This window comes from Lampris incognitus, chromosome 3, assembly GCF_029633865.1.
Source record: "Lampris incognitus isolate fLamInc1 chromosome 3, fLamInc1.hap2, whole genome shotgun sequence".
Classification (NCBI taxonomy): Eukaryota; Metazoa; Chordata; class Actinopteri; order Lampriformes; family Lampridae; genus Lampris; species Lampris incognitus.
In genome coordinates, this window is record NC_079213.1 from 76,244,431 (window position 1) to 76,272,417 (window position 27,987).

At 42.1% G+C, this 27,987-nt stretch overlaps 1 protein-coding gene and 1 long non-coding RNA gene across 3 annotated transcripts; one reads left to right on the forward strand and one right to left on the reverse strand.

Annotated features, from left to right (window-relative positions):
- Nucleotides 1–1,582: 1,582 nt before the first annotated feature.
- LOC130109297 (uncharacterized) lies at nt 1,583–4,849 on the reverse strand. Its single transcript, XR_008809991.1, has 3 exons — nt 4,803–4,849; nt 3,065–3,105; nt 1,583–1,755 (listed from the first exon to the last, which is right to left on the reverse strand). It is a non-coding gene; the product is annotated as an uncharacterized LOC130109297 (long non-coding RNA).
- inpp5d (inositol polyphosphate-5-phosphatase D) lies at nt 1,760–27,987 on the forward strand. Of its 2 annotated transcripts, XM_056276126.1 has the most exons (27): nt 1,760–2,057; nt 2,659–2,722; nt 4,820–4,955; nt 5,093–5,246; nt 5,672–5,812; nt 8,062–8,152; nt 8,363–8,440; nt 8,690–8,767; nt 8,874–8,997; nt 9,103–9,209; nt 9,627–9,729; nt 9,840–10,036; nt 10,121–10,238; nt 10,336–10,432; nt 19,543–19,681; nt 20,220–20,328; nt 20,531–20,619; nt 24,875–24,956; nt 25,187–25,276; nt 25,388–25,498; nt 25,626–25,705; nt 25,825–25,912; nt 26,005–26,151; nt 26,295–26,364; nt 26,458–26,682; nt 26,925–27,377; nt 27,565–27,987. In XM_056276126.1, the coding sequence occupies exons 1-27, from the start codon at nt 1,918–1,920 to the stop codon at nt 27,572–27,574; spliced, it is 3,321 nt and encodes a 1,106-aa protein (XP_056132101.1). In that variant the 5' UTR covers nt 1,760–1,917; the 3' UTR covers nt 27,575–27,987. The 2 variants fall into 2 exon arrangements, with proteins under 2 accessions (XP_056132101.1, XP_056132102.1); XM_056276127.1 differs by lacking the exon at nt 8,690–8,767.

Below are 27,987 nucleotides of genomic sequence, written 5' to 3' on the forward strand. Positions count from 1 at the left end.
TATTTGCTACTTTCATCCCTCTACAGTAACAATGAACGTGTCTTTTGCCCCACTGCTAATGTGGTCGCACTGTGTTGCAGCACACAATATATTTGCAATTACATATTAACGAGGATATTGTCAGACATTTTTAGTAAAAAAAAAAAAGAATACTATAGATAACTCAAGTTTTTACCGTTGTATTACTTCCGACCCACCCGTGTGTTACTTTTGTCCTGACTGATGGGTTCAAAAGTAACACATGCGCAACTTCCACTCAAAGTCAAATTATACCAAACTTGTTCCACATTTGTACAAAATAGCACCAGGTACTGATAGAACACATACGCGAGTTGTTGATCACAGCAAAAATTAGTTTCTGTCTGTAATGTTATCTTTTAAAAAATTACGTTTATCTGAAAGTGTTACTTTAAAGGAGTATGAAACCCCCTCTTGCGTCATGTTTCATTGTCATTTCTTTTGTATCAATAAAACTTTTTTTATGATGTAACAAGGCACGAGCACTCTATTGAAAGGACACAGAGTGAGAGTGACATTCTGGTTACCACATTTCAATGACCAGCACACAAACGTACAGACTCAGCATTCAGTCACTGAATCCTTTTCAGGGCCGCAACAGTTCAAATAGTCTCAGCAGACTTCAATAGTTCCCCCTTGAGTCAAGACGCTTAGTACCAGTCCTGTCTCTCTCTGCCTACTCAGACACACGCATATTTGTATGAAGGGAGATTAAATGGGGAGAAGTGAGCCTCTTTTACCGCCACGCCCTGCTTGCCACACATGCACTGTGCAACTATACAGCCGCTACAGAATGATGCATAATAGAATAAAAGAATAGTTTAAAAGAATAATACACTTTGAATGTTTTAACCTCAGCAACAGTACGATTTGCAGGTCACCTTGTGTTATTTTGTCAGTTCTCATGCTCGGGGCTTTGATGTGCTGTCTGTGAAAGTGGTGATCCTATTTCAGACAGAAGGTAGAAACCCCCACTGCTGCAGAGACTTCTCACACTGCAGTTCTCGCTTGACGTCATGTGACTCGAGTTGTGGTTTGCAAGTAGATAGTTTTCTTCTCTTATTTGTGCAAAACTTCCTGTCCATCACATGAACATGGCAAACTAACTCTAAACTTGCATTTCCTGAATATGTTTTAACCCAGGCTCCCTTGAGTCACGTCCTAGCAATATAAATGCTTTCGGAGGACCAGAAGGAGTTGCTGAAGAATGAACCTATTTCAGTAGAATTACTGACATGGATTTTGCAGCGTAGCAATTCTTTTATTAGAGACCGCCATTGTGCACACTATCACCGACAATGATTGCAGTACATGCCGTGACCGAGAAGGTCAAGTGCATTTCCTTAATGAAGCTCCAATGACAGTGAATGAGTTCACTACAAAAAGTGACTAATGTCGTCAACATTTAAACCTTTCTTCTCAAGCGCTTCCCTTTTCAGACACTTGTGCCAGACTTCCCCGAAATTGACTGCTTATCAACAGATCACCATTATTTTGACAGTTGTAAGTTACAGTCAATGGAAGGAAAATTATAGTTCTACATTTGTTTGTATTGGTGCAATCATTCGAATTATGTGGTAAGGGTTTTCACCCAGAGCTGATAGTCAATTTCTCTGCTCACAGCTTGGTGTGATCTGCAGTACTGCAAGTGGAGGGCTCTGAGGCCCTCCTCTCAAGCTTGTCAAATGAGGAAGTTCAGAGTTGTGTTGGTAGCAGCTTCCTTCTACAGCTTTCAGCCTGCTAACAGGAAAAGACAGAGGATGAACATTTGAGAGAAGGGACCCACACAATGAAAGATGAAAATAGCTTAAAGAGAGACACTGAATCTACTTTGGTTTGTTATACATTTTGAGAGCAGATGCGCAACTCTTGACTGTCGTCTGTTGATTGAGAAACAGGATGCCATTATTTCAGCCTTGGTACCATGGCAATATAACTCGATCCAAAGCTGAGGATCTCCTCTCGAAAGCAGCAAGAGATGGAAGCTTCCTACTGCGGGGCAGTGAGTCCATTCAAGGAGCGTATGCCTTGTGTGTTTTGTAAGTAAATACAGCTCGTTTCTCTCCACGACACATGCAGCTCACAGTGATAAAATTCAACCTCGATACAGTCAAACAGTTGACGGTGGATGATTCTCACTCATATTCCGTATTTGAGAAACCATTACAACATGCAATGTGATTTAGATATAAAAGGAGAGGGGGAAAGTACACAGTAGTAAATTATTAAGTATATGGAAAAAAAGCACAGCTAAACTTCGTCATTTGGAGAGAATAGAATGCTTTTTGATGGTGCAGCACACCATTGTGTGTTTATTATACCACACCAAAGTTGTTTGCACACTAATACTAGGCCATTTCCCCCTTTATTTGCATACTGATTGCTCACAAGGCAACACCTTTCACCATTTGCAAGTCATATCTTTTTGCATCGGTCAGCTTTAATTTGAATAACTGCTATCCAAACAAACTAACGCTCATGTTCAGTGACTCTTGAGAGCAACAAAACACTAGCATACTGAGTAGAAGATGCTGTCCCTGAGGCAGTTTGATACTGTATGTCAACCAGGATGTTTGTCTGCTTTAAAATTCACTCGTAATGATGCACTGGATTTTGACAAGCTATTTTTTCTAATGACAGGTACCAAAACTGTGTATACACATACAGAATCCTGCCAAATGAGGAGAAGAAGTTCTCTGTCCAAGTAGGTTGAATAATCTAGCAGATATTACTTTGCAGGCCAAACACATGTGTCCCCCACTTCGAATTAACTATTGAGAGATTTTAATCATTTCTGTCAAATATTGACAGTTTAAGCGTAAAGAATTCATAGTTATGCATCACACTACATCTGCTTCTTATTAAAATGTTCTCAAAGCAAAGACCTCCATACAAACATTTCAAATTTTATTGTGCATCTGAGGATGCAATGTAATTAAGATTTATATGTATTTGCAAAACAATTCACTTACTGTGGTACAAAAAAAAAATCTAAAATGGATCATAATATCAAATAGGGTCAAAATACCTTCAAATCATTCCTCACCATTTGGACTGGCTTTGTTCCTTCATGTAGGCCATTTCCAACTATGGGAAACAGGGTAGTTAGCAAATGAATGACAAATTGGCAATAAAAATAAAATTGTATTCTTAACCTAAGTATACAATTAATACAAGTGTACAAAGTATACCTAAGTCTGTCATGGAACCTGCCAGTCTGCTTTCAGACAACATTGTCTTATTCATATGTGTCTCATTGAGTCGATTGTTTACTTAAAAAAGGATATAGTTGACATCTTACTTTTTTATTCATCTCATTATTGTTTTAGACTCTTTGAAGATTAAGTAAGGAGTAGTTGTCCTTAAGGTTTGGGTAAGGGATACACAGGAGTAAGAAAATTCTCCCTGACAAATCACCTCAACTGGTTCTTAATTGATTCCCATTATACAGACCTGTGTAATAACCACAAACACAAAATTGACTAAATTTGCAATGCAGACCAATCAAACACTTTTCACTGAAGCCATCACCACAGATGCCTCCTCAGTTCCTTGCTGTGATCATCATTAGAATATGGGAATTTTTAGAAATGAGGCAATTTCATGGATCTGATACCACCATAATTATTTGCTCCTAAACTTGCATTCATTCAGACTCTTGTATTAATTTGACAGTGACTGTTTGTTTTAATAAATAATATTCAATCATGTGTATTTGGTATCTATCCCCAGCTGCAAATTGCTAGCTTAAAAGCAGGATGATGCAGCATGGAAACAAAAGCCTTTCCTCAGAATCACTGAGTAAAACAGAAATGAAATTAACTGCAGTTTTCCTTTCTGAGCTCTAATGACTCAGTAATATGAGTATGACAGCTTAAGTTGACCAAGTAAACCAAATTGCTTTTGCTAAAATTTGATTTTTGGAATAAAGGCACAATTCATGTTAACATGCCCTTTATGGCAGTATATTCTTGGCCAAATGTGCTTGACTGTAAGGGAATTTGCAGTAAGTTATAAATCAACAGTTCAAGAATGGTGTTTTTTTGGTTTTTTTGGGGGGAGGTTTGTTGTTTTGGTTTTTTTTCAGTGTCGTGTAAGATGTGTCATCTGGCCACACTTTTTTTTAACATTTTATTTCTACCTGATCAGTTTACCCAAAGTATCACCATCTTAAAGTGTTCAGACATATCCAGGGCATTATGGCTAGGGAATAGGTGCCTGTTGACACTTCTAACACCATGACACATTATCATCATTCCCTCATTGTGTCTGTCATTTGAAGCATAAAGAAATCCCTCTGATGTTTTCCACTTTAATCCAGTGGAGGTGAAGAAGAAATGCTCAGCGAAATTTGACTGGTTGCATTTTGGAATAATTTTAAAATAGTCCAGTAAGTATTTGATATAGCATGTCTAACTTTCCTCAAAAGCAAGAGGCAAGAGGAGTAACACTGTGATGTGTTAAGTCATATGGACTGGGCGTTTGAAGACAGACACCTCACTGACAACTGCGAGACCAAAGAAGAAACCGGTAATGATAGAATGATCAACAATACGCAAACCCTGTTGGGTTCAAGGTGTCAAAAGTTGGTGTCATTCTGAAACAAGAGAGGGCAGTTTGATGCAAGTGAATGAATGAACTTTTACCATGGGGCAAAAGGGAAACTGACCAGTGAAAACTGCAGGACAAAAGTCAAATGAGCTCTTCTTCTCTGAAAGCTTCTGGAGAGAACTACTGGAAAGAAAGAGAAAGAGGGAGAAAGAACAAGAGAGTTATTGGCCTACTGTGTTCTGCTCCACAGGCGTCTGAGGGCGTTCCCATCCGGTTCTTCTCTGTGTTGTCAGATCTGGTGGAGGCGTACAACAGTCCCAACATGGGTCTTGTCACACACCTGCAGTTCCCAGTCCCTAAGGAGGAGGAGATAGAGGAGGAGCCAGGTCAAATACCTCTTCATCTCTACACCAGCTGTCTAATAGCAGCATCTATGGTTGTGTATTCCATAGATTTTGACAACAAAACGTATTGTCTTGAAACAAGTTTTATGCTAATATCTGTTGTGGCTTTTGCCCAGCAGAACCCAATAACCAGCCACCGCAGTTACCACCAAGGAACTTTACAGCCAGTGATGTAAAAGAAAGCCATCATGGTGACTCAAAGAGCTCTGATCATGCCTCCATGTCCTTGTCAGACATGTATCTGCAGAGGCTGCAGCAGCTGGACATGTCAACGTATGATCTCATTTTCACAAACGTTAAAATACACATTAATGCTATTCACATCATAGCTGCACACAGATAGTCAAAGTCATTTATTATACAAAGGTTTTGACTGTGCTCTTAATAGTGTATATAGCTGTAATACCTGAGAGGCTGTTTTCTACTGTAAACAGCTACACCAAAGTGGTGTGGCTCACTCCAAAGCAGCACAGAAAACAACCCATTAAAAAAAATCCTAGAAAGTGTGGATTATCAATAAATAATAGGTTACAAAAAAGGAGTTGGCATAGAAAAAGAGCATCTAAGAAGGCACGGCCTTGTTTCGTGGAAAACTAACAGTTCATTTTAAATGTGTTTTGGCCAAAACTTACCATTGGCCATTTTGCTAAAGAGGACTTGTAACAGTGATCACAGTGAGCTTGTGGTTTGTATTCAAGGCTACCAGAGGACCACCAAAAGACCATCCAAGAGTACTTCAGGACCTCACTTTGCTCAGATGTGGAACAAGTACAGAGTGGGAATCCCACCCTCCCTGGTCTAAAAAAGTTGACATGGACTATCTGCAGGAATCTAAACAGGTACAATTACTGGAATATACTGTATTTCCCGGACTACGAATTGCACTGGAATATAAGTCACACCCAGCAAAAAAAGCGTTGTTGTGAGGGGGAAAAAAATATATATAAATTTTATATATATATATATATATATATATATATATATATATATAGGTAGGCAGCTGATGAGTGCATTGAGCACAAAACAAGCTTGTTCTGCCATTTAACAACTTTAAGCTATAAAATATATGTCCTAGCTCAAATTATAGCTCACTTTATAGTTTTTTCCTATATCTATATATGTGTATGTATGTGTGTGTGTGTGTGTGTATATATATACACATAAGTCCCCTCAGTGTATGAGTTGCATTTATGTGGTAGTACAGTAGGTATAGAGCCACGCGCGGGACTGTTTTCGAAATCCCGCTGCCGCTGGATTTCTGACCATTACCACCTGCATCCTCAATGTGTGTCCACTCCCGCCCGCACCTGCAAACATTCTGATCATTCACGCCCGCACAACAATATCAATGGAAATTGATTTTGTGTCTTCTCCCATCCCGCAGGGAAAATACGTTATTTTACTGTGTAGTATTAATAAAGAGATGTCAGGGAAGAGGAAAAGAGGAAGGCCAAAGAGGAGGTTTATGGATGTGGTCAGAGAGGACATGCAGGTGGCTGGTGTGACAGAAGAAGATGCAGAGGACAGGAAGAAATGGAAACAGATTATCCGCTGTGGTGACCCCTAATGGGAGCAGCCGAAAGTAATAATAGTAGATAACTGTCGGTAATATCCATCCATCCATTATCCAACTGCTTACCCTGCTCTCAGGGTCGCGGGGATGCTGGAGCCTATCCCAGCATTCATTGGGCGGCAGGCGGGGAGACACCCTGGACAGCCCGCCAGGCCATCATAGGGCTAACATGTCAAATAACAGGGCTGTGTATTGGCAAGAATCTGACAATATGATACACATCACGATACAGGGGTTACGATTCAATATATCACGATATATTGCGATACTGTAAGAAAGGCGATTCATTGCGATTTCACAGGCCTGTGTTCCTTGTGCTTATGCTACTTCCTGTCTCAGTTTACGTTGTTGCGTTGGAGTGGAAGAGTCAAATGGATGAAGATAGATTACAACACTGTTATCTAGTGGTCGTGGGGTTACACACAAGGCAATTTTATTTGTAAAGCCCGATATGTTTGTCACAAACCTTTACACGTAAACAATAAAAAATCGATAAAGTGGTTTTGAGAATTGATATAGTAGCACAAAAAATAATATCGCAATACTCGAGTGTATCAATATTTTCTTACGTCCCTATCAAAAAACATGTCGAAATTACGTTCTAGTGAATAACTGCAGTCATACTTGCGCAAGTTATTCTCGTGCAATAAGTACACCTATTGTAGGGTAAAATTACATTGTATTTATTCATTTTACTTATTAGTTTCGAACATGTGTTGTTGGCTGCGGTTGTTTTATTTTTTGTTTCATTTCCCTGTGTCATACGGCCAAATAAATGTCTCTACAGCAAGGTGCGACACATGTCTCGGTAGTACTATCTTGTTTAATATGAAGTGCTTTATCTTTAAAGGAGAGCTTACTTTGACCGGGAAGAACAGAGCAGGTATGTCGCCTCAACATAGAGGTGCCAGATTTGTGCCCGTTGTAGCTCAATACTTTTGCACATTTTTCGCAACTAACAAAGTCCAGTTCGTTTTCATCTTTGTCAGTAACAAATGTGAGACTTGCCTTGCTTTGATTTTGAGTTGCAATGACCTGCTTTGATCTTCTTTTCAACTTCATTTGTTGACTCCATCCTTTTGGTTAGCCCTAGCTAAAACTAAATCCCGGGACCCGCAGTTTATTTTTGACTACCCGCTCCCGCCCGCAGCAAAGATAAAACCGCCTGCTCCTGCGAGATTTGCGTTGGGTCCCGCGGGACCCGCAGGATCCCAATCTCAATGCAGTTTTTTAGGACATTACTTTCAATTTAATCACAATATTAAACAGTGCCATCTAGTGGTCTTAGTTGAAATGCAGCATATCGTCCGAAAAAAGTACATCGTTTAAGTCGCTTTGGAATGTAAGTCGCAGGGACCATCAAGACGAGTAAAAAAAACCCCAAAAAACAACAGTGATTTATGGTCCGGGAAATACGGTCTATCACATGGACTGCAAAATGTCTCAACAAAATCCTTCATTATTTACATCAATATCTTATCAAAAATAATAATAGTAAAACTCTTATTCCTGTAGTGAAATTTCAAATGTTCTGCCAACTCTGGAGGCTTTTCAGAGAGTGTTGGACCAACAGCTCTCCCCGAGGATTGGGCAACTCCGGTCTCAAGTGGGTGAAACTGTGATTATATGGTTTTAATTCAGAAATGACATTTAAATATATTTGCTCCATGCTCACCAAACCAAATGTATGTTCTCTCTCTCTGTCATGCAAACACACACACACACACACACACACACACACACACACACACACACACACACACACACACACACACACGCACAACTTCTCACTTTGTATTTGTGCTTCAATTTATAGGTGTCTGCTGATTCAAGTCAATATATGCCCCTTAGGCTTGAAAAACTGACAAAATTGCTCTACTCCATAGAGGAGAAGGTAATGTGACACACAATATAACCAAAATCACAATTCAGTTCTCAAGATACTTAAATTGCCTACTGGCAGTTTACCATTAAGCATTTATAATTTGAACCAACAGTGAACCAATTTGTCTTTTGTTAAACTTATTACTTCACACAAATAAACAACCAAAGTTATATTTCCTGGTTAAATTTAGTTTTCATTTTTGTGCAGTTGATTAAATACAAAAAAACCCCAAAAACAATATATTTACTAATCTTTCAGACTAAAAATGCTGTGTTCGAGTCTGTCGGGTATGATGGAGGCCACAGAAAATCTCTCATACCACCTGTTACATTTGAGGTGCTTGGCATACGTATTAAATACTGAAAAATAAACTGAAAAATATAACACCTACTTATCTTTATGTACACTTGGCTAACACTGGTCCCCTCTATGGATGTTGCAGGTCAAATCAGAATCTCTTGGTATTTCCACCAAAATGTATATCAAAGTGGATGTTGAAAGTGGGAAAGTCTTCTTCAAGAAGGCTAGAGACGGGCCTGAAGACAAGTATTTTGTGCACAATAAAAGTAAGGGGTCGTTCCACCATCGTTCCACCATTCATCTCCCCAAACTATTACTGCAGACATGCAAAACTGCAAATAAAATATAGTGAGTGTACTGTTATTATTCAGTCCTGCAGTTGGTGAAATCCCAGAAAATGCATGCCAAACTTGTCGTTGTGGTGGAGACAGAGAGAGAGAAAGTTTTGCGTAAAGAGTTTGTCTTCAACGACACAAAGGTAGCTATCTGGTGCAATATGAATGAGTAAATATAAATAAAGTTTATTACATTATTAGCATCATCTTTACAGATGGTGCATATTGTTTTGTCTGACAAAAATCTATTGATGAGCTTGCTTCCGTTGTGGCTTACTGTTCTAGTCTTAATGGACCAGTTCTTCAATGAGAATGGTCTGAAAGGTTCATTTTCAGGAGATTGTAATGAATGAATGAAAGAATGACTGGGTAGCTGACAATATTCAAAGTTCAAGTAGAAAACCTTTCCTTCGGTGTAATGGTGAGAGCTCCCACAGTCTTCATTGTATGGAAAGTGCATTGTAGCATAAACATATCATCAAACGTTAGTAATTAGTAGCATATTACATGCTTTTTTGAAAATTTTAATGCAATATCTTGTTGGTTAATGTTTTTACCAGAAAAGAGAGGGATTCTGCCAGCTTCTTCAACAAATGAAGAATAAACACTCGGACAAACCCGAGCCGGACATGATCACAGTTTTTGTTGGCACCTGGAACATGGGTAACAGTTTTTACAAATCAAATCTAGATGTGCTACAGTTCAACGAATCAAAATGGTACCACAGTGCAAGATTTCATCCCTAAATTGGGATGTGCTCCATCAATCCACAGGGAACGCCAGTCCCCCACACCACATCAAGTCATGGTTTCAGTGCAAGGGCCAGGGGAAGACGTGTGATGACACAGCTGACCACATCCCCTATGACATCTATGTAATTGGTTCTCAAGAGGACCCATTGGGAGAGAAAGAGTGGACGGACACACTGAAACATGTCTTAAGGGGCATAACAAACATCCGTTTCAAACAAGTGAGTGACTTTGCCCCACACGCCAACAATATCATTGAATGAATGTCCACCCATAAGGTGTAATATGCATCTTGCAACATTCAGGTGGCCGTCCACACGCTGTGGAACATTCGCATTGTGGTACTAGCAAAGCCGGAGCATGAAAACCGAATTTCCCACGTTTTCTCCGACAGCGTTAAAACGGGGATTGCCAATACTCTGGGTGAGTCACTCACACTCGTTCATTGACCCGAATGTCTCTATAAAATGGCTGAATAAATGCACACTGTATCAGCATTCTGTCTTTTTTTTCAATGTAGGAAACAAGGGAGCAGTGGCAGTGTCTTTCATGTTCAACGGTACATCCTTTGGCTTTGTCAACAGCCACCTGACCTCAGGAAGTGATAAGAAGTCCAGGTGAGCAGCAAATAAGACTTTCAACAACAACACACTGTTAACAGTAGCAATGTAACTATTAAATATATTTTATATACATGTGACATGAAATTATATTTAAGGTCATTAATTCATACTACACCTACTGTAACATATTGTGTTTGCCTTCCGTAGCTGCAGTCTGTTCTGTCCCTACACAGCACCCGTAGCTCTGTTCACACTGCAGAATAAACAAGCTGGCTCCCAATTGAGACATGTGTCCCGTTTTAAATACATTACATGGTGTCAGAAGTCTGTTGAGAACAGAAAATTAAGAATAATGGCATATTCGCAATTTGAACACCCCAAGATCGACTGAGAGGCTCCTGTTTATATCAAGAGTTTGAAAGATTCAAGGAGTCATGTCACATTCATCTTCAATGGTCCTCTCTCTGAGCTAACGGCTAACAGCGAGCCGGTTGGCTAGGCAAGTGGATTGGCGAGCAAGGTAGAGAAATCTACAAGACATTAAACTGGGCTGATGGTGGAAAAAGAGGATCCCTCTAAGTTTTGGATAAGTTTATCAGCTACATCAGACCGAGGAAAAATAAGCAAATAGCCAAGCATCATTTCAAACAAAAGAAACAAGGACCAAGTGAAAGTTTTAATAACTTTGTTAAGGATTTGAGACTGATACTCATGGATTGTGAGTATGCTGACCCAGATGACATGTTGATTGATGCCATAATTGCGGGAGTAAGAGAAAAAAGGGTCCAAGAAACACTGCTGGTCAAAGGTGAGGACCTGACACTACCTAAAGCTATAGAAATCCCTCAGCAGTTTGAAATGTCACAGAAACAAATAAAAATCGCCAGAGAGGATGATTCACAAGTATCAGTAGTGTCTACCAAAGCAAAGTACCCAGCACCTAATAAGAAAACATACAGTAAAGGACAGTCAAAACCCACACATCAGAGGAAGGCATCAGTCAACCAACCCAAAAGCTGCCCAAGTTGTGGAAAAGACCCCCAACACAAGGGGAGCAAAGGAAAGTGCCCAGCTAAAGGCTCAGTATGTTCCTACTGTAAAAAAACAAATCACTGCGTGCCTGTGTCTCACAAACAGGCAGTTAATTCAGTGAGTGTTGAGCCAAGTCAGGATTCACTAGATGATGAAATTCTGCACTAAAATCTGACACAGACTGATAGTCCTGCAGATGACAAACGGAAAGTAAACTTGGAAATTCTGTCTCAGGAGGTGCAGTTTAGGATTGACACAGGTGCCAAATGCAATACAGTGACCCTAGACAGATACCATTTCCTCATACACACAGGGGAGCTAAAATGCTCTTGCACAGTACTTCGCTCTTATTCCAACCACAAGCTCAAGCCTGTTGCTGCAGTGGATCTACTGATCAAACACAAGAAGTGTGAAGTGAGCGCAGAGTTTAAAATTGTGGACATTACACAGGAAAATGTACTCAGTGGTGATACAGTTGAGGCTTTGGGCCTGATTGTTCATCTGGACTCACTAAAAAACTTTACTGAAAAAAACAAATCGAGCAGTACTGATGTCACCATCCAACAGAGTGTACCAGTTCGATTTGATGAGTTCCCAGAACTGACACGCACCACCGGAACCCTCCCAAGTACATACACAATCAAAATTGACCCAGATGCACAGGGTGTGGTCCATCCTGTCTGCTGCCAACCAGACGCACTCAGAGAAAAGATAGTGGAGAAACTACAAGAGATGGAGAAAGATGGCTACATCACTAAAGTCTACCAACCTATGGTGTGGGTGAGCTCTATGGGAGCTGTAGTGTGTAATGGCAAGATAAGATCCTGCATAGATCCAAGTGATTTAAATAAAGTCATAAAGAGCACCACCCCATGCGCACCACAGAGGAGGTTGTTTCCACAATACCTGGTGCCAAAGTCTTCTCAGTCCTGGATGCTAAATCTGGATTTCTTCAGATAGCACTGGATGAAGTACTATCTGAGGAAATCCTTTCTCACGACCTTCAATACACTGATTGGAAGGTAGAGATGGCTGAGACTCCCATTTGGACTAAAATGTGCACCAGAAATTTTCCAACTTATCATGGACATAATGCTCGAGGGCATCAGAGGAACCGTCAGCGTGATGGATGACATTCTCATAGCAGCTCCCACAGTGGAGGAGCATGACGCAATCCTGCGCAGAGTAGTCGAGAGAACAACGAGCTACAATCTGACGCTCAACTTCAACAAATGTCACATTCATCAAGCAGCAGTGCCGTATGTGGGACATCTAATAACGGCTGATGGACTGAAACCAGACCCAGCCAAAGTTGATGCAGTACGTTGCATGTCGCCGCCAACAGACAAAGATGGTGTCCGCCACTTTTTGGGCTTTGTAACATACCTGTCAAAGTTCATACCAAACCTCAGTGAAGAGGATGCTCCGCTGTGTCAGCTCCTAAAGAGTGATGTGGCGTTTGCTTGGCAGCCAGCACAGCAGCGAGTTTGGACAAACTCAAGGAGTTGTGCACGCATCCTCCAGTGCTGAAGTTTTTCAACCCCACAAAGCCTGTCAAAATATACTGTCATGCCAGTAGCAGTGGACTACGACTGGTTTTGCTGCAGGACAGTCAACCTGCTGCCTTCTCATCCAGGTCAATGACTGATGCAGAAATATGCTATGCACAAATTGAAAAGGAGATGCTCTCCATTGTGCCTGCCTGTGTCAAGTTTCACAACTACATATTTGGAACGCATGTCACAGTATACAATGATCACAAGCCTCTCGAAGATATCTTTAAAAAAATCACTGCTGTCTACCCCCATGCGCATCCAGAGAATGCGTTTTCGACTACAATGGTATGATTTAACAGTCAACTACAGGAGAGGAAAGGACATGGAGCTGCCTGACATGCTGTCCAGAGCACAGCTTCCAGAGAGCGCGCCTGAGATGGATGGCCAAGAGCGTGTGTTCATGTTCAACTTTGTTGCAGTTAGCGACCAGAAGTACACAGAACTGCAAGAGTGCACAAAAGAAGAGCTAAACTCTCTTCAACAGACAATTCAGCATGGCTGGCCAGAGCACAGATGGGAAGTGTCAATTCCTGTTCAGCCACATTGGGACTCGAGAAGCCAGCTTGTGTTATCTGATGGAGTTGTATACAAAGGACTACGTATAATAGAGCCCCCACCATGCGAGAGCACGTGCTTAGGAGTATACACTAATCTCACTTAGGGATAGTGAAGAATAAACAGTGAGCCCGTGAAGTGCTATACTGGCCAGGCATGAGTGCTGAAATCGAAGAAATGGTCAGAAATTGCAGCAAGTGTGCTGATTTTCAAAATAAACTGCCCAGACAACCACTCAAGCCAACAGAAATGCCAGAGCTGCCATTTGAGAAGGTGGCATTAGATCTGTTTGAGTTGGAAGGCAAACAGTATATCCTCCTAGTGGATTACTATTCAACATTTATTGAAGTTAATAAGCTGAAAGACATGCGCAGTCACACCACCATGGAGACTCTGAAAGCTCAGTTCGGCAGGCATGGCATCCCTGCCACTTTACATACAGATGATGGTCCGCAGTACTTCTCAGAGGAATTTAAACACTTCTGCAAGAGTAATGGTATTTCACACAAGTCATCTTCACCACATACGCCTCACTCAAATGGTCAAGCAGAGTGTGCAGTGCAAACTGTGAAGAAGTTTTAGAGTAAAGCACCAGACAAACACATTGCACTGTTGGACTACTCAACTTGAGTCAGTAGGACTGTCGCTGGCTCAACTGCTCATGGACAGGAGGCCACGTAATAAGCTGCCTACTGCTCGTGTGCTACTCGCACCAACAGCCTATGATCCTCTCAAAGTAAAGCATCTGCTGGACAAAAGTAAGGACATCCAAAAGTTCTACTATGACCCCAAGAGAGCAGGCAAACCTCATGCTGCTCTTAAGCCTGGGGATGAGGTTAGGATGCAACCCTATCCTGGCAACCACAAATGGTCTCCAGGAGTTGTAGTTAAACCACACAGTGCTCCGCGGTCCTATGTTGTGGACTGTGGGAACAAAGAGTACCGCCGCAACAGCCAACACCTCCGCAAAAGCACCACAGCCGCCAACCGTCCACTCCACTGGCTTTGGAATGAACCTTGAACTGAACTATCAGATCTGCCAACTGAGGAGCCACAATGTCCAGCTCTTCCTAAACTGCCGCACTCACCACCTAAAATACCGTTGAACCCCACTCAAGCCCAGCCAGCTGAACAGCTTACTACTAGAAGAGGCAGAGTTGTGAAGCCTCCTGATAGACTGAATCTTTAAGTGTTTGAGTTTGAGTTGAGTTTGATGTTTGAGTTGTTTTTCTCATCTTGAGAAAGTGAAGCGCTGGTAAACACTCCTTCCAAGTTATTGTGTATAGAATCACATTTACTTTACACAGGTATTCTGTTTATTTACACAAGTTCAATGAATGTTTATTTTTGTTTAAGAGGGGAGATGTAACATATTGTGTTTTCCTTCTGTAGCTGCAGTCTGTTCTGTCCCTACACACCACCCATAGTTCTGTTCACATTGCGGAATAAACAAGCTAGCTCCCAATTGAGATGTGTGTCCCGTTTTAAATACATTACACCTACATAATAGTAGGTACATACATATGTACTACTTTCCTCTGCTGCCAACAGAAAATACAAACACAAGAAAACTTATAGGACCCTAGTTTCCAGATGGCGCAAGGCCGGCGGTAGTGCTAAAGCAGACTAGTGTCAATTTCGCTGGACGCAAGGTGGTTTTTCTCTCTTGCCTGGGTGCGCTTGCTACTTTTGGGATCGCTATGACATCACTTGTGCCTAAATGGGTATGAGGGCGCAGTAGAGGGTTTGTCAGTCAAAGTCAGGTGGCGCAGTGCTAGTTTGGCATCAAATAAAACCAAATATTATGCCTGCGTCTGCGCTAAGACCTGCCTGCATCTTCGCCTGGTCAGACCACATCTTAGCGTGCCTGCCTGCGCAGATGCAGGCATTGCGTGGTAGTTTCTGGGCTTTAGGTGAAGGTGAACCTAGCATAGACTTATCCAAAATTACATATGCCACTTTTGTGTGTGTTATGTTGGCCTATTTCGTGAATAATGTAACTAATGGCCACTATCCTAAACACTTTTAGTCTCAAAAAATCTGCATGACGTGTTATCATTGTCTTCCAACATAAAAGTTAATGTACGTCATAAAACATGGAAACCAACATGGTGACTGGGATTTCAATTAACTTCATTCAGCGTGAAAGAACGAACTGATTGCCAAGGCTAGCTGATCCGTGATCACAACTCTCTCCTGCTGTGTTCATAGAATGTGCAGGAAAGAGAGAAAGACGCTGGTGAGAATGATGACACGTCACTACTTGCATTTAATCATCTATTTTCTCACAAAATCTTACAGTCATGTGTGTAAACCAATTAATTGTAAAGCGCTTTGAGTGGCTATTGCAGCTAGAAAAGCACTATATAAAATGCAACTAGGTTGATTGATTGATTGATTGATTGATTGATTGATTGATTGATTGATTGATTGATTGATTGATTGATTGATTGATTGATTGATTGATTGATTGATTGATTAAACGGTAGCCTGTCAAATAATCTTGTTGGCGTGTTGTCTCATAGCACATTGGAATTAGTGTTAAGGTCTATTGTATGCGAACTTGGTGACTGCATATTGGGAACAAGGACACCAGTTTCCTCCTGGGGGACACTTTTCTGCCTTAGCTGGTCTACACTTCTGCCGTCCATTACGAAACTGGCAGTTTGCCATGACAGACGTTGATTTGATTGACCGTAATTGAAGACAGCCCCCACCACCCCTATTGATGATTTATTCTTTCTAATCCAACCCTTTTACAACTGTGCCGCCGTTGCGCCCAATTACCGCCACCGCAGCATGTCCTGAAATGGGGGGGGGGGCACAAGGGTGTGTGCTCCAATTATCAGAGCATCACATTGCTCAGCCTCCTTGGTAAAGTCTACTCTAGGGTGCTCGAAAGAAGGCTCCGACTGATTGTCGAACCTCTGATCCAGGAGAAACAATGCAGATTCCGTCCTGCCCGTGGAAAAACGGACCAACTCTTTACCCTTGTGGAAGTAAGGAGGGGGACATGGGAGTTTGACCAGCCAGTCAACATGTGTTTTGTGGACTTGGAGAAGGCTTACGACCGTGTACCCCGAGGTACTCTCTGGGGGGTATTGCGGGAGTATGGGGTACCGGGGCAGTTGCTACAAGCCACCCGGTCCTTGTATAACCAAAGTGAGAGCTGTGTCCATATTCTCAGCACAAAGTGAAACACATTTTCGGTGGGTGTTGGACTCCGCCAAGGTTGTCCCTTGTCTCCGATATTCTCCGATATTATGATATTCATGGACAGGATCTCAAGGCGCAACCAAGGTGAGGAGTGTGTCCGTTTTGGGAACCTCAGAATTGCATCCCTGCTCTTCCCAGATGATGTGGTTTTGTTGGCTTCATCAGAACGTGACCTCCAGCGTGCACTGGCGTGGTTTGCAGCTGAGTGTGTAATGGCTGGGATGAGTGTCAGCACCTCCAAGTCTCGGGCCATGGTTCTCTACCGGAAAATGGTGGATTGCTCCCCCGGGTTGGAGATGAGTTGTTGCCTCAAGTGAAGGAGTTCAGGTATCTCGGGGTCTCGTTCATGAGTGGGGGTAGGATGGAGCAGGACATTGACAGGCAGATTGGTGCAGCATCAGCAGTAATGTGGACGTTTTACTGTTTTGGTGAAGAGGGAGCTGAGCGAGCCGGAAGGCAAAGCTCTCAATTTACCAGTCAATCTTTGTTCCAACCCTCTCCTATGGTCATCAGCTTTGGGTAGTGACCAAAAGGGTGAGATTGCGGATACAAGCGGCTGAAATTAGTTTCCTCCGTAGGGTGTCTGGGCTCAGCCTTAGAGATAAGGTGAAGAGCTCGGACATCCAGAGGGAGCTCGGAGTAGAGTCACTGCTCCTTCACGTCGAAAGCAGCCAGTTGAGGTGCTTCGGGCATCTGATTAGGATGCCTCCTTGGTGCCTTCCTTTGGAGGTTTACCAGGCACGGCCAGCTGGGAGGAGACCCAGAACTCGCTGGAGGGACTACATGTCCAGTCTGGCCTGGGAATGCCTTGGAATCCCCCAGGAGGAGCTGGAGGGCGTTGCTGGGGAGAGGGACGTCTGGAGTGCCCTACTTAGTTTGCTGCCACCGCGACCCGATCCTGGAGAAGCGGCTGATGATGAATGAATGAAAAAACAAAACAAAACAAAAAACAATTGGCCACATCCTCAGGGGTAGGCAACATGATCCAGAAAAGGTCGATGTGGATGTAGGTCTTTGTTCCATCCAAGCAGTTACACACCTGATTCTATTAGTCAACCTATAGATGGGGTTCCTGTTTACAAACATTACTGGGTGCGTGCGCAGCCAGGGGGCAAAACTGCTTTGGTAGCTCTCAAAAGATTATAATGCATAATCTTTTGAGAGCTACCAAAGCAGTTCAACAATGAAAATGTTCAACATTTCAACAAAACATTTCAACAAAATGTTCAACAAAATGTTCAACATTCCAAAGCTGGAATGTTGAAAATTTTCCACGCATCCTTTTGGCACTTTATGCAGTTTATTGCAGAACAACTGCGCATCACCTCTGCTGTATCTGAGCTCTATCTTGGTTAAAATCTCTGCACTGTAGCTGCTTTCTGCCCCCTAGTTGCTCATGCATCTCTGTGACGATGTTTCACAGAAACCATATTGTCCTTAATCTATTAGTCAACCAATAGGCTTTGCTAAGGACCTTAATTTGTAGAGTCAGCTGTGTAACTGCTTGGTTGGAACAAAGACCTGCACCCACACCCGCCCTTTCTGGACCATGCTGCCCATCCCTGCTCGATTTGTGCCCTGAACTAGCACAGGCAAATTACCCGGAATCTAAAGCCCTTAGTGTTTGGTTTTATAAAAAGCTGGAAAATTATAAATACGGGTAATTACAGGTATTACACAGTTCAAGAAGAAGTACAAAGGACTGATTATCAAGAGATATAGGGATGACGAAGTGTTGTGTTAACTGTTTAAACTTCATTTATCTCTAAACATATCTTATTACATTTTTTTTTTCATTTTTCTTTCTATGACACCAAGTGGATATTTGGGTTGTATGTAGCACTGAGATCTGTTTCTTCCTGGTACATGACATTAACACGTGTTTTACCTTTTCTTTTTTCGCTTTCTTTCATGTTTTTGATGTGCTTCTTTTTTTCTTTATTCTCTTATTGTTCACAGTGGTTGAGTTTGTATCGTGCATTGTATTGTGCACCACAACTTGCATTGAATTTGAACAATACAGTAAAGTGGGAATTGAAATTTTAATGTATAGTAGCTGAATTAACTTAAGAGTAGGTGAGAAGGGGCAGGAAAACATAAATGTATACTTCCTTCTTCTCCCTTTCGAACATGTAACAAATAATCTGATGCATATGGAGATTTGTTCGCTGAGTTTGATGTGTGGATTTGTTGATCACTTCAGATTATTGGCAATGGCTTATCTGTAATATCCTGCTTTCATTGACATGTTCAAAATAAACCATTCATTCGTTCAAATACAGGTAAATAAGGGTTTTTTTCTGCAAAGGGAAACTTGAAATTCCCCTTACCTATGTTCTATAACATTTAGATTGCTGACAGTAATATTACATCAGTATTGAAAAAATAATTTCACTTTGAGTAGTGCCATAGCCCCCACCACTGTCATAAAACCTTGCGCTTGGAGATCGATTCTTTTGAAACAAACAACCATAGAAATGCAGTAAAATTCATCAGGCCAATGTAGACATACATTGTATCAAACCCCTGGGCTGTGATTTGAGATGTTTGCCATAATTATATTTCCAAAATCTTGGGGAATGGTATCTCTCTAACATGTTTGCATTACCAATAAAATCTTGTTTCAATTGGTCAGGGCTAGGTGAAGCAGAATCTAAATTTAAAAAAAAATGCTTAAGCTGGAAAACCCTCCCCATTATGAGCATTTTTTTTTTAATGGTGACCCGAACATCCTTTTTGTGTTGCTCTTTGTTTCTGTGAGGGATGACTTGAACAATTTTTTTTTTATTTTGCTCTTTTTTGCAGACGCAATCAGAACTACATCAACATTTTGAGATTCCTAAACCTGGGAGATAAGAAACTGAATCCTTTCGACATTACGCATCGATTCACCCACCTCCTCTGGCTCGGTGATTTGAACTACCGAATTGAATTTCCATCTACAGTAAGTTGTGAAAATGTATCGCGGATAGGGCATGCACAGATATAAACAGATGGCAGAGTGTAGAAAGATGACAGAAAGAAGAAAGAGATATTGAACAGATAGACTCAGAGGATTTGCATACACACTTCTTCATATCTACACGCACACTCATGAATGACAAGTTATGCTTTATATCAGCTTTTATACAGTCTTTATGAAAGACTGAGGTCTAAGTCATTAAAAATTCACTGAACTCAAACATTGTTAAACGTTGCAGTATTTAACAAATGAAAGATATCAGAGGGTATGAATCTGAATTAATTTCATGTGATTAAAAAAAAGCTTTCAACGTTAGCATGGGGCAGATGTCTAGTTTACCAACCCTAACACCATTTCGTCAGTGTATAATTAGAGATAACGCTCGAACACAAAGAGTAAGGGTGACTGGTGCATGAAACAGCATGCTGTTTTTCACTTCTTCAATAGCAGTTATATTAAGCAACTGCTGACTGAACGAGGCAGGAAGGGCCACAATGTTGCGTTACATTTGTCTTTACAGGAAGCTGAAAACATTGTGACAAAGATCAAACAGCAGCAATACCAGGAACTCCTCAGTAAAGACCAGCTGAACATGGAAAGGGATGAGGGAAAAGTCTTCTTACATTTTGGTGAGCCATCAGCACTTGTGGGAAATTACTTCAATATATCCTCCTTTTAGGCATAAAGGGGATAGGACAGCAGATAGGTGTATTATGACTCTATAACTGACCTTGACTTTCTATAACAGTTCTGTGTCCAGTGGTCTCAGTGGTATTCCTGCTCAGCATGCATGACATGTCTAACACACACTCTTATTTTCTTTGACTGTAGATGAAGAGGATATTACTTTTGCACCCACCTATCGTTTTGAAAGAGACACACGAGAGAAGTATGCCTACACAAAGGCCAAGGCCACAGGGGTAGGCTCATGCTTTGTCCAATATATTTTCTCCCTATATGGCTGAAGTCATACTCTGGGGTGAAGAAACTGAAAGAGGGCTATAATTTGAGTAATTCATTAGGTCATTGACATGGCAGGCCATGTTGGTTTTAGATATAAATGTCAGCTGACGCAATCAAGCTTTCACCTCAAGCTATTTTAGATCAGTGTTTCTAAGTGTGAATGTAATGTATGCAATGGATAATGGTGAAAATTCAAAGTATAATGCACATTTGCTGGAAACTGAGACAATTTCAATATGTTTCTTAACTATCTGCAATGGAGAATACCAAGAAAGGAACTAACTTCAATTGAGCCCAACCAACATATATGCATTTGATCCCTATGTCAACTAAAAATGACATTAACTTCATTAGAGCATTATTTAAAACCAGGCATATCTTCAGGTATTTCCTGTGTAAAAAGATGGGAATTTCTGAACCATGAAGTAAAGCAATTTCGTTCCTTTACATTCACATTAGGCTTTTCAAAAACAGTGATCTAAAAAAGCTGATTTGGGCTGCAAAATGAGACATCTGATAAATGTCTTACTGAGCAGTCAGTATATTTTAGATTCCAGTAATGTTTTAAGTAAAATGTTTTACACCCGTTTCTGAAAACTACTCCATGAATAAAGTTATGAAGCACCAGTGAATGAGCAGCTGCTGTAGTAAAACTTGCAGTAAATTCCTTTTGAGTTTTCTGTTTTTACACCTGAACAAGCTTTCTGCTTTGGGTGACACTCAGCCAAAAAAAATAGTCCTCTCATCAGAAAAGCCTGTGTGCAAATGTTTATATGAGTTTACCATTTCTTCCAATTCATTCCTTATGACGTAGCTCCAGATAGTATTTCCTGAGGAACTTTAGATTTAACATTAATTAAAATGTTTTCACCACAAATTCCATTGACATCCCTCTCAAGCGTGGCCAACGTCAGGCTTTCTGTAGGAAATAAAAGTGTATTCATCTGCACAAATAGCTAGGAAGACCATGTGCAATTTGAGGAGGACTATGTCTGCATGGCTTGCCATTTAAATGGTACCAAGATGGCAGCGCGCAATGACGCAGCGGTTCAGTGCTCTTCTTTTCGGTGCGTTTTATGGCTGTCTTTGTATGTTTTGTTGCTCATCTTGACGACATTTTGCTGGGGGAACAAAATCTACAGCCGATTCGAAGATAGGACTACAGAACGAGCAGTCTGTTACTGCAAAGTGTCTCCGCTGCCATGACATACTGGCGGACATAGCCAGGAGTCCGGGTTCTCCGTGGTTTACCATTCCCGCTGGCAAGGGGTGGAGGCGACGCAGGGACAGGAGACAAAAGTGAGGCTGTAGAGCCGGCGTGTGAGGCTAAGGAGGTGGCCACACAAGCCGCCGCTCTCTAGTATTTTCCTAACCAACGCTAGATCCCTCGCAAATAAGATGGACGGACTTAAGTTACAGGTTGCAACGGACAAGATCGTCAAGGAAAGTTGCATCCTGGTTATTACAGAGACCTGGCTTCATTCATTCATACTTGATACAGCTATTGAGCTAGCAGGCCGCACAATACACTGTCAGGACAGGACAAGAGACTCCGGTAAAACCAAAGGAGGGGGCTATGCGTCTATGTTAACAACAACTGGTGCACCAACACAAAGACTGTAGACAGCTACTGCTGCCCGGACCTGGAGTACGTGACTGTTAAATGCAGGCCCGTATATCTTCCCCGGGAGTTTACTGTGGTCATGATAACTGCCGTGTATATTCCACCAGATGCTAATGCTAGCTCAGCTCTTGGACATTTACATAACACCGTTTGCAACAACCAGACCATGTATCCTGAGGCTGTTCACATCATAGCAGGGGACTTTAACCATGCTGATTTAAAAGCAGTGCTCCCTGAATTCCATCAGCATATTAAGTGTGCTACCAGGGGAGCAAATACACTGGAAAAGGTCTACTCCAACATCAAACAGGGCTACAGGGCTAAACCACTACCACACCTGGGCCAGTCTGACCATGTGTCCCTGCTCCTAATCCCGGCATACACCCCCCTCAGGAAAAGTGCTCTTACCACAATTAAGGCTGTTAAAACATGGCCTGAAGGTGACTCTCATCAGCTGCAGGACTGCTTTGAAAGAACTTACTGGGATATGTTTGAACATCAGGACCTGGAGGAGTATACTACAACTGTCTTGTGCTATATCAAGAACTGCATGGACACTGTCACCGTGGTCAAGCAAATCCGGGTTCATCCCAACCAGAAGCCCTGGAGGACAAAAGAGGTCCAGAGCCTGCTGAGAGACAGGAACACTGCTCTCAGGTCTGGTGATGGGGCACAATACAGTGCTGCCAGAGCCAACCTGAAAAGAGGCATCAGAGAGGCCAAGGCAGCTTACAAAAATAAAATTGAGGACCACTTCAGCAGCAACAACACAAGGCAGGTGTGGCAGGGGGTTCAGCACATCACCAGCTACAAATCCAGCAACCTCACAGCTGCTGACGGTGACAACTCACTGGCAGAGGAGCTTAACATCTTCTTTGCCTGCTTCGAGGAGAAGCCACCGGAGGCAGCCACATTCCATCCACCAGCCTACAGCAGCCTGATCCTCATGGTGGAGGAGCATGAGGTGAGGCGCACACTGAGGGTGGTGAACCCGAGGAAGGCTGCAGGTCCCGATGGAATCCCTGGACGGGTGCTGAAGGAATGTGCGGACCAACTGGCGGGGGTCTTCACCAAGATCTTCAATCAGTCCCTATCCCAGTCCACTATCCCACCCTGTCTGAAGTCATCCATCATAGTCCCACTGCCAGAAAAGTCCACTGTCAGCAGTCTGAATGACTACCGACCTGTGGCACTCACACCCGTCATAATGAAGTGCTTTGAGAAACCGGTTCAAAGTCACATCATCTCAAGCCTACAGAGCAAATAGGTCCACAGAGGACGCTATAGCCACATCTCTCCACACCGCTCTGACCGACCTAGAGCAGCAGGGGAGCTACGCCAGGCTGCTCTTTGTGGACTTCAGCTCTGCATTCAACAGCATCCTCCCCCACAGACTGGTGACCAAACTGACAGAACTGGGCCTTGCTTATTCCATCTGCTTCTGGATTAAGGACTTTCTGTCTGAGCTCCCACAGAGGGTCAGAGTAGCCCCCCCCCCACATCTCCTCAGCCCTCAGCCTCAGCACTGGCTCCCCACAGGGCTATGTGCTGAGCCCCCTACTCTACACCCTGTACACACATGACTGCACCCCCGCTCACTCCAGCAACACCATCGTCAAGTTTGCAGACGACACTATGGTGGCAAGGCTCATCTCTGGGGGGAATGAGTCTACATACCGGGACAAGGTGGGGCGGCTGTCTGTGTGGTGCAGGGAAAATAACCTGATCCTCAACACCTCCAAGACAAAGGAGCTGATTACAGACTACAGGAGGAACAAAACGGACAGTCATCCCCTTTTCATCAGTGGGGACTGTGTGGAGAGTGTCTCAGACTTCCGGTTTCTGGGCATAAACATAGAGGAGGGCCTAACCTGAACCATTAACACCTCAGCACTGGTTAAGAAGGCACAGCAGAGACTCTACTTCCTGAGGAGCCTCAGGAAGAACCACCTTACCACCTCACTGCTTGTGTCCTTCTACCGCTGCTCCATAGAGAACATACTGACCGACTGCATCTGTGTCTGGTTTGCCAGCTACACAGTAGCAGAGAGGAAAGCGCTCCAGAGGGTCATCACCACCGCCCAGAAGATTATCAGATGCCCACTCCCCTCCCTGGAAGACCTATACAGTCCCCGCTGCCTCAAAAAAGCCTATGTGATCCTCAAGGACCCATCCCACCCAGGACACCATCTGTTTGAACTGCTGCCCTCGGGCAGACGTTACAGGACAATAAGAGCTCGGACAAACAGACTAAAGAAAAGCTTCTATCCCTGAGCCATAACCGCACTAAATGCTGCTAAGTCTTGATTCCTGACTTTTTGTGCAATATGTTGGTGTCCAGTAGAATGTAGAAATGAATGTGTCTGTGTTTTATGTTTTTAATTCATTTCATATTGATCGTTGCACTGATAAGAACTACACTTTCAAATTTAGTTGTACTTGTACAATAACAAATAAAATTCTATTCTATTCTATTCTATTCTATTCTGAAGAAATTGGCTGTGAAGGTTTTCCTGAACTTGTCACCATCAGTTTTCAAGGTGAAAGCTCTTAAAAGTTATTACATACTGATTATTTGTACTCCACAGACAAAATACAATCTGCCCTCATGGTGTGATCGTGTCCTGTGGAAGTCGTATCCTCTGGTTCATGTTGTCTGTCAGTCATATGGTAAGTAACTTCTACAATAATTAAAAAATATTGATATGCGTTTTGATTTACAACCCAATTGGTGAAACGATTCTTTTTGTTTTTCATTTAACTAGTTAGTCACGTTGTGATTAAAGATCTCTTTTTAGGAGGGATGTGGCCAAGAAAGCAGCAGCACAGAAAAAAAAAAAACATAAATGTTACAGACAAACAATTTTCAAAAAGTTTTCAGTGAACTTTTCCACTTGCAGGATGCACGAATGACATCATGACAAGTGACCACTCACCAGTTTTTGCAACATTTGAAGTCGGTGTGGCCTCACAGTTTGTCTCAAAGCAAGGTAACTTTTTCGCTGCCTATGTTCCGCTGCAGATCAGCTCTTGCTATCCAAATACATTCCCTCCCATATCTTTAGTACAGTGCAATAATCTGTGGTTGTTCTTATTCTTAGATCCAAATACTTCGTCTCAAGGTCAGATAAAGTTCATGAACTGTGTTGCCACTCTTCTGACAAAATCAAAGACCAAGTTCTTCATCGAATACCACTCCAGCTGCTTGGAGAGTATGTTAGATGAGTAATACATCTCATAGTTTTGATCATATCATGGTGACTTCTATTTTAGTGGACTTGAAAGTTCGATATTGACCAACTTAGAAAAAATTACAAAGATTACTCTTTATGCCTACAGAAATTGTCAAGACCCCAGAGGGGGAGAACACAGAGTACCCAGACGGGTCAATTAAAGTTCGATTCGCTTCCTTAGCGGAGGTAAACCAAGGGTGCAATTTCAGTGTGTAGGATGACTGTCTTTGTTATGGTGTGGTGAAATAATTATGCTTATGTGTATTAAAATCAACAATTGCATATGTCCCCAATATCAATTCCAGCTCACCCCCATCATTTCTGACCCTGAGTACCTTTTGGACCAGCACATCCTCATCTGTGTGAAGTCAACAGACTGTGATGAGTCATATGGTAGAAAATTTACATTTGCACTGTTATAGATCTAGTCAACTGGGTGCGAGTGAGACTTTGATTATTCTCCATCCGTCTTGCTATTCTTATAGGAGAGGGCTGTGTTGCACTGCGTGCTGCCGAGTACTGCTATACAGAATTTCAAATCACGCTGACCCATCAAGGAGAGAGGACGGGCAGCTTGACCGGGGGCATCCAGCTACACACCTCTGAGGGCAAGCAGACAGAGAAGTTATATGGTGAGAATCACTTTGTGTCCAAATGGGTGCAGTGTGCGCTATCTACTTCAAAATGTTTACATAATAGCATGGAAGGTTTCAATAGAAACCGCTAAAACAACCTATTCCCTGCAGTGATGATCCTTATCTTGTGCCCCCTGCAGATTTCATCAAAGTTGAAAAGGATGACCCAGCTACCTCAAAAGGCAAAGGAGGTGACACCCACATCAACAAGTGAGATATTTCTTCGGTGTCATTTTATGGACTACAAGAATATCATGCACATGACTGAAGTGGGTGATTTTTCTTTCCTCTGCTTGACTACAGATTTGCTCTTCCACAAGCCATTGATTTCACTAACCCCAGTTACATGGAAGTAGGCTACAAAGAGGGGTATGCAATGGACAAGGGCTGGAGTTACAGCATGCCACTGAAAACGGTCCCAAGTGCTGGTCAGATGTGTAAAGACTTGAACCTTGTTGGCCTCTCAACCAAAAAGATCTCTTATGATACAGCAATACACAGCCCTACGGGGAAAGCATCAAGCCCTAAGTGAGTGCCTGTTTTGTTGAAAACATCATTCAAAGGTTGTCATTTAAGATTTAACTCTTAAAAAAGATAGCAGCTAATCTACATGACAGTGTTCAAATCTCATATAATGAACTTTTCAATACTAGCATCTTCAGAGATTCATTATTACATGTCGTTGATTTTTTTTCACAAAGCACCCAAAAAGTTTCATCAGAAACATCTGTATAACCTGAACTTTGCTTACCCAACTGTGTATTTTCTAGGGATGAGAATGCGACAAAAACAGAGATGTTTGACAATCCTCTTTATGGTCAAATGAGGAAGACACAAGCCTGGGCCAAGGAACAAGAACCTCAACACATGGACCACTTTATGCCCCCAGATGCCATTTTCCCATACTCCAAATCAGCAGATATGGATCTTGATCGTCCCCCAGTGCCCACTCCCAGAAACCGATCATATACCTGCTCTGAGTCCAAACCTCTTCTTTCAGTCCCTATCACCATGCACCCCACCTCTTCTAAGAAACCAGTGGTGCCCTCGCGCTCAGAGGCAGGGATAATGGTGGCTAGCAGCCGGCCTCCTCTGCCAATCAAGTCCCGGCCAGGGCAGTCAGAGTCACCACAGCCCTCCAAACCCAGAGACTACAGAGACAACGTAGAGCTCCCTGGCAAACATCGACATCCAGCAAGGCCTGGTCAACCACAGCTTAGACAGTGAGACAAACTTTGTTTCTCTCATAAGAAAAGCATCTTTTGTCGAATAAATCATTCATTTGATAGCTACTGATGACAACAGTAATAATGATAATAATAATAATAATAATAATAATAATTCAATAGATTGAGTAGAGAAAATTTGTCCATACCTGATTTTGCAAACTTTGGTTTTGTGTCTTTTCAGTCCTTCATGAGACTCAACTATCGAAGATGGGACGTTCCGTGAAGTGAGATTATTCAGTGGCATTCTGTTTGGCTAAGCTGCTTCTGACTGCAGTGTGAAAAATGTAAAGACATTGAATAAAGCTTTTGGCCAATTATTTTCACACTGGAACTGCCAGACAGATAGATATTTGACTTTAAATTTGTACCAGTCTGACAGGCACATCTGAGACATGTTAGGACCGAATCGCCAGTCAAATCTCTAAAAAAAAAAACGATTTGGTACTCTGCTTGAAAATTATCTGTTACATTAAAACATTACAAGTGTAGGATTTCACACTTTGGGGAAAACAAGTGATTACCACCCAGTATTTACTTCCACAAAACAATGTCTGTTTTTAATGTGTACATTATCTCTCCAATAAATCAAAAGGTCAGAGCTCAA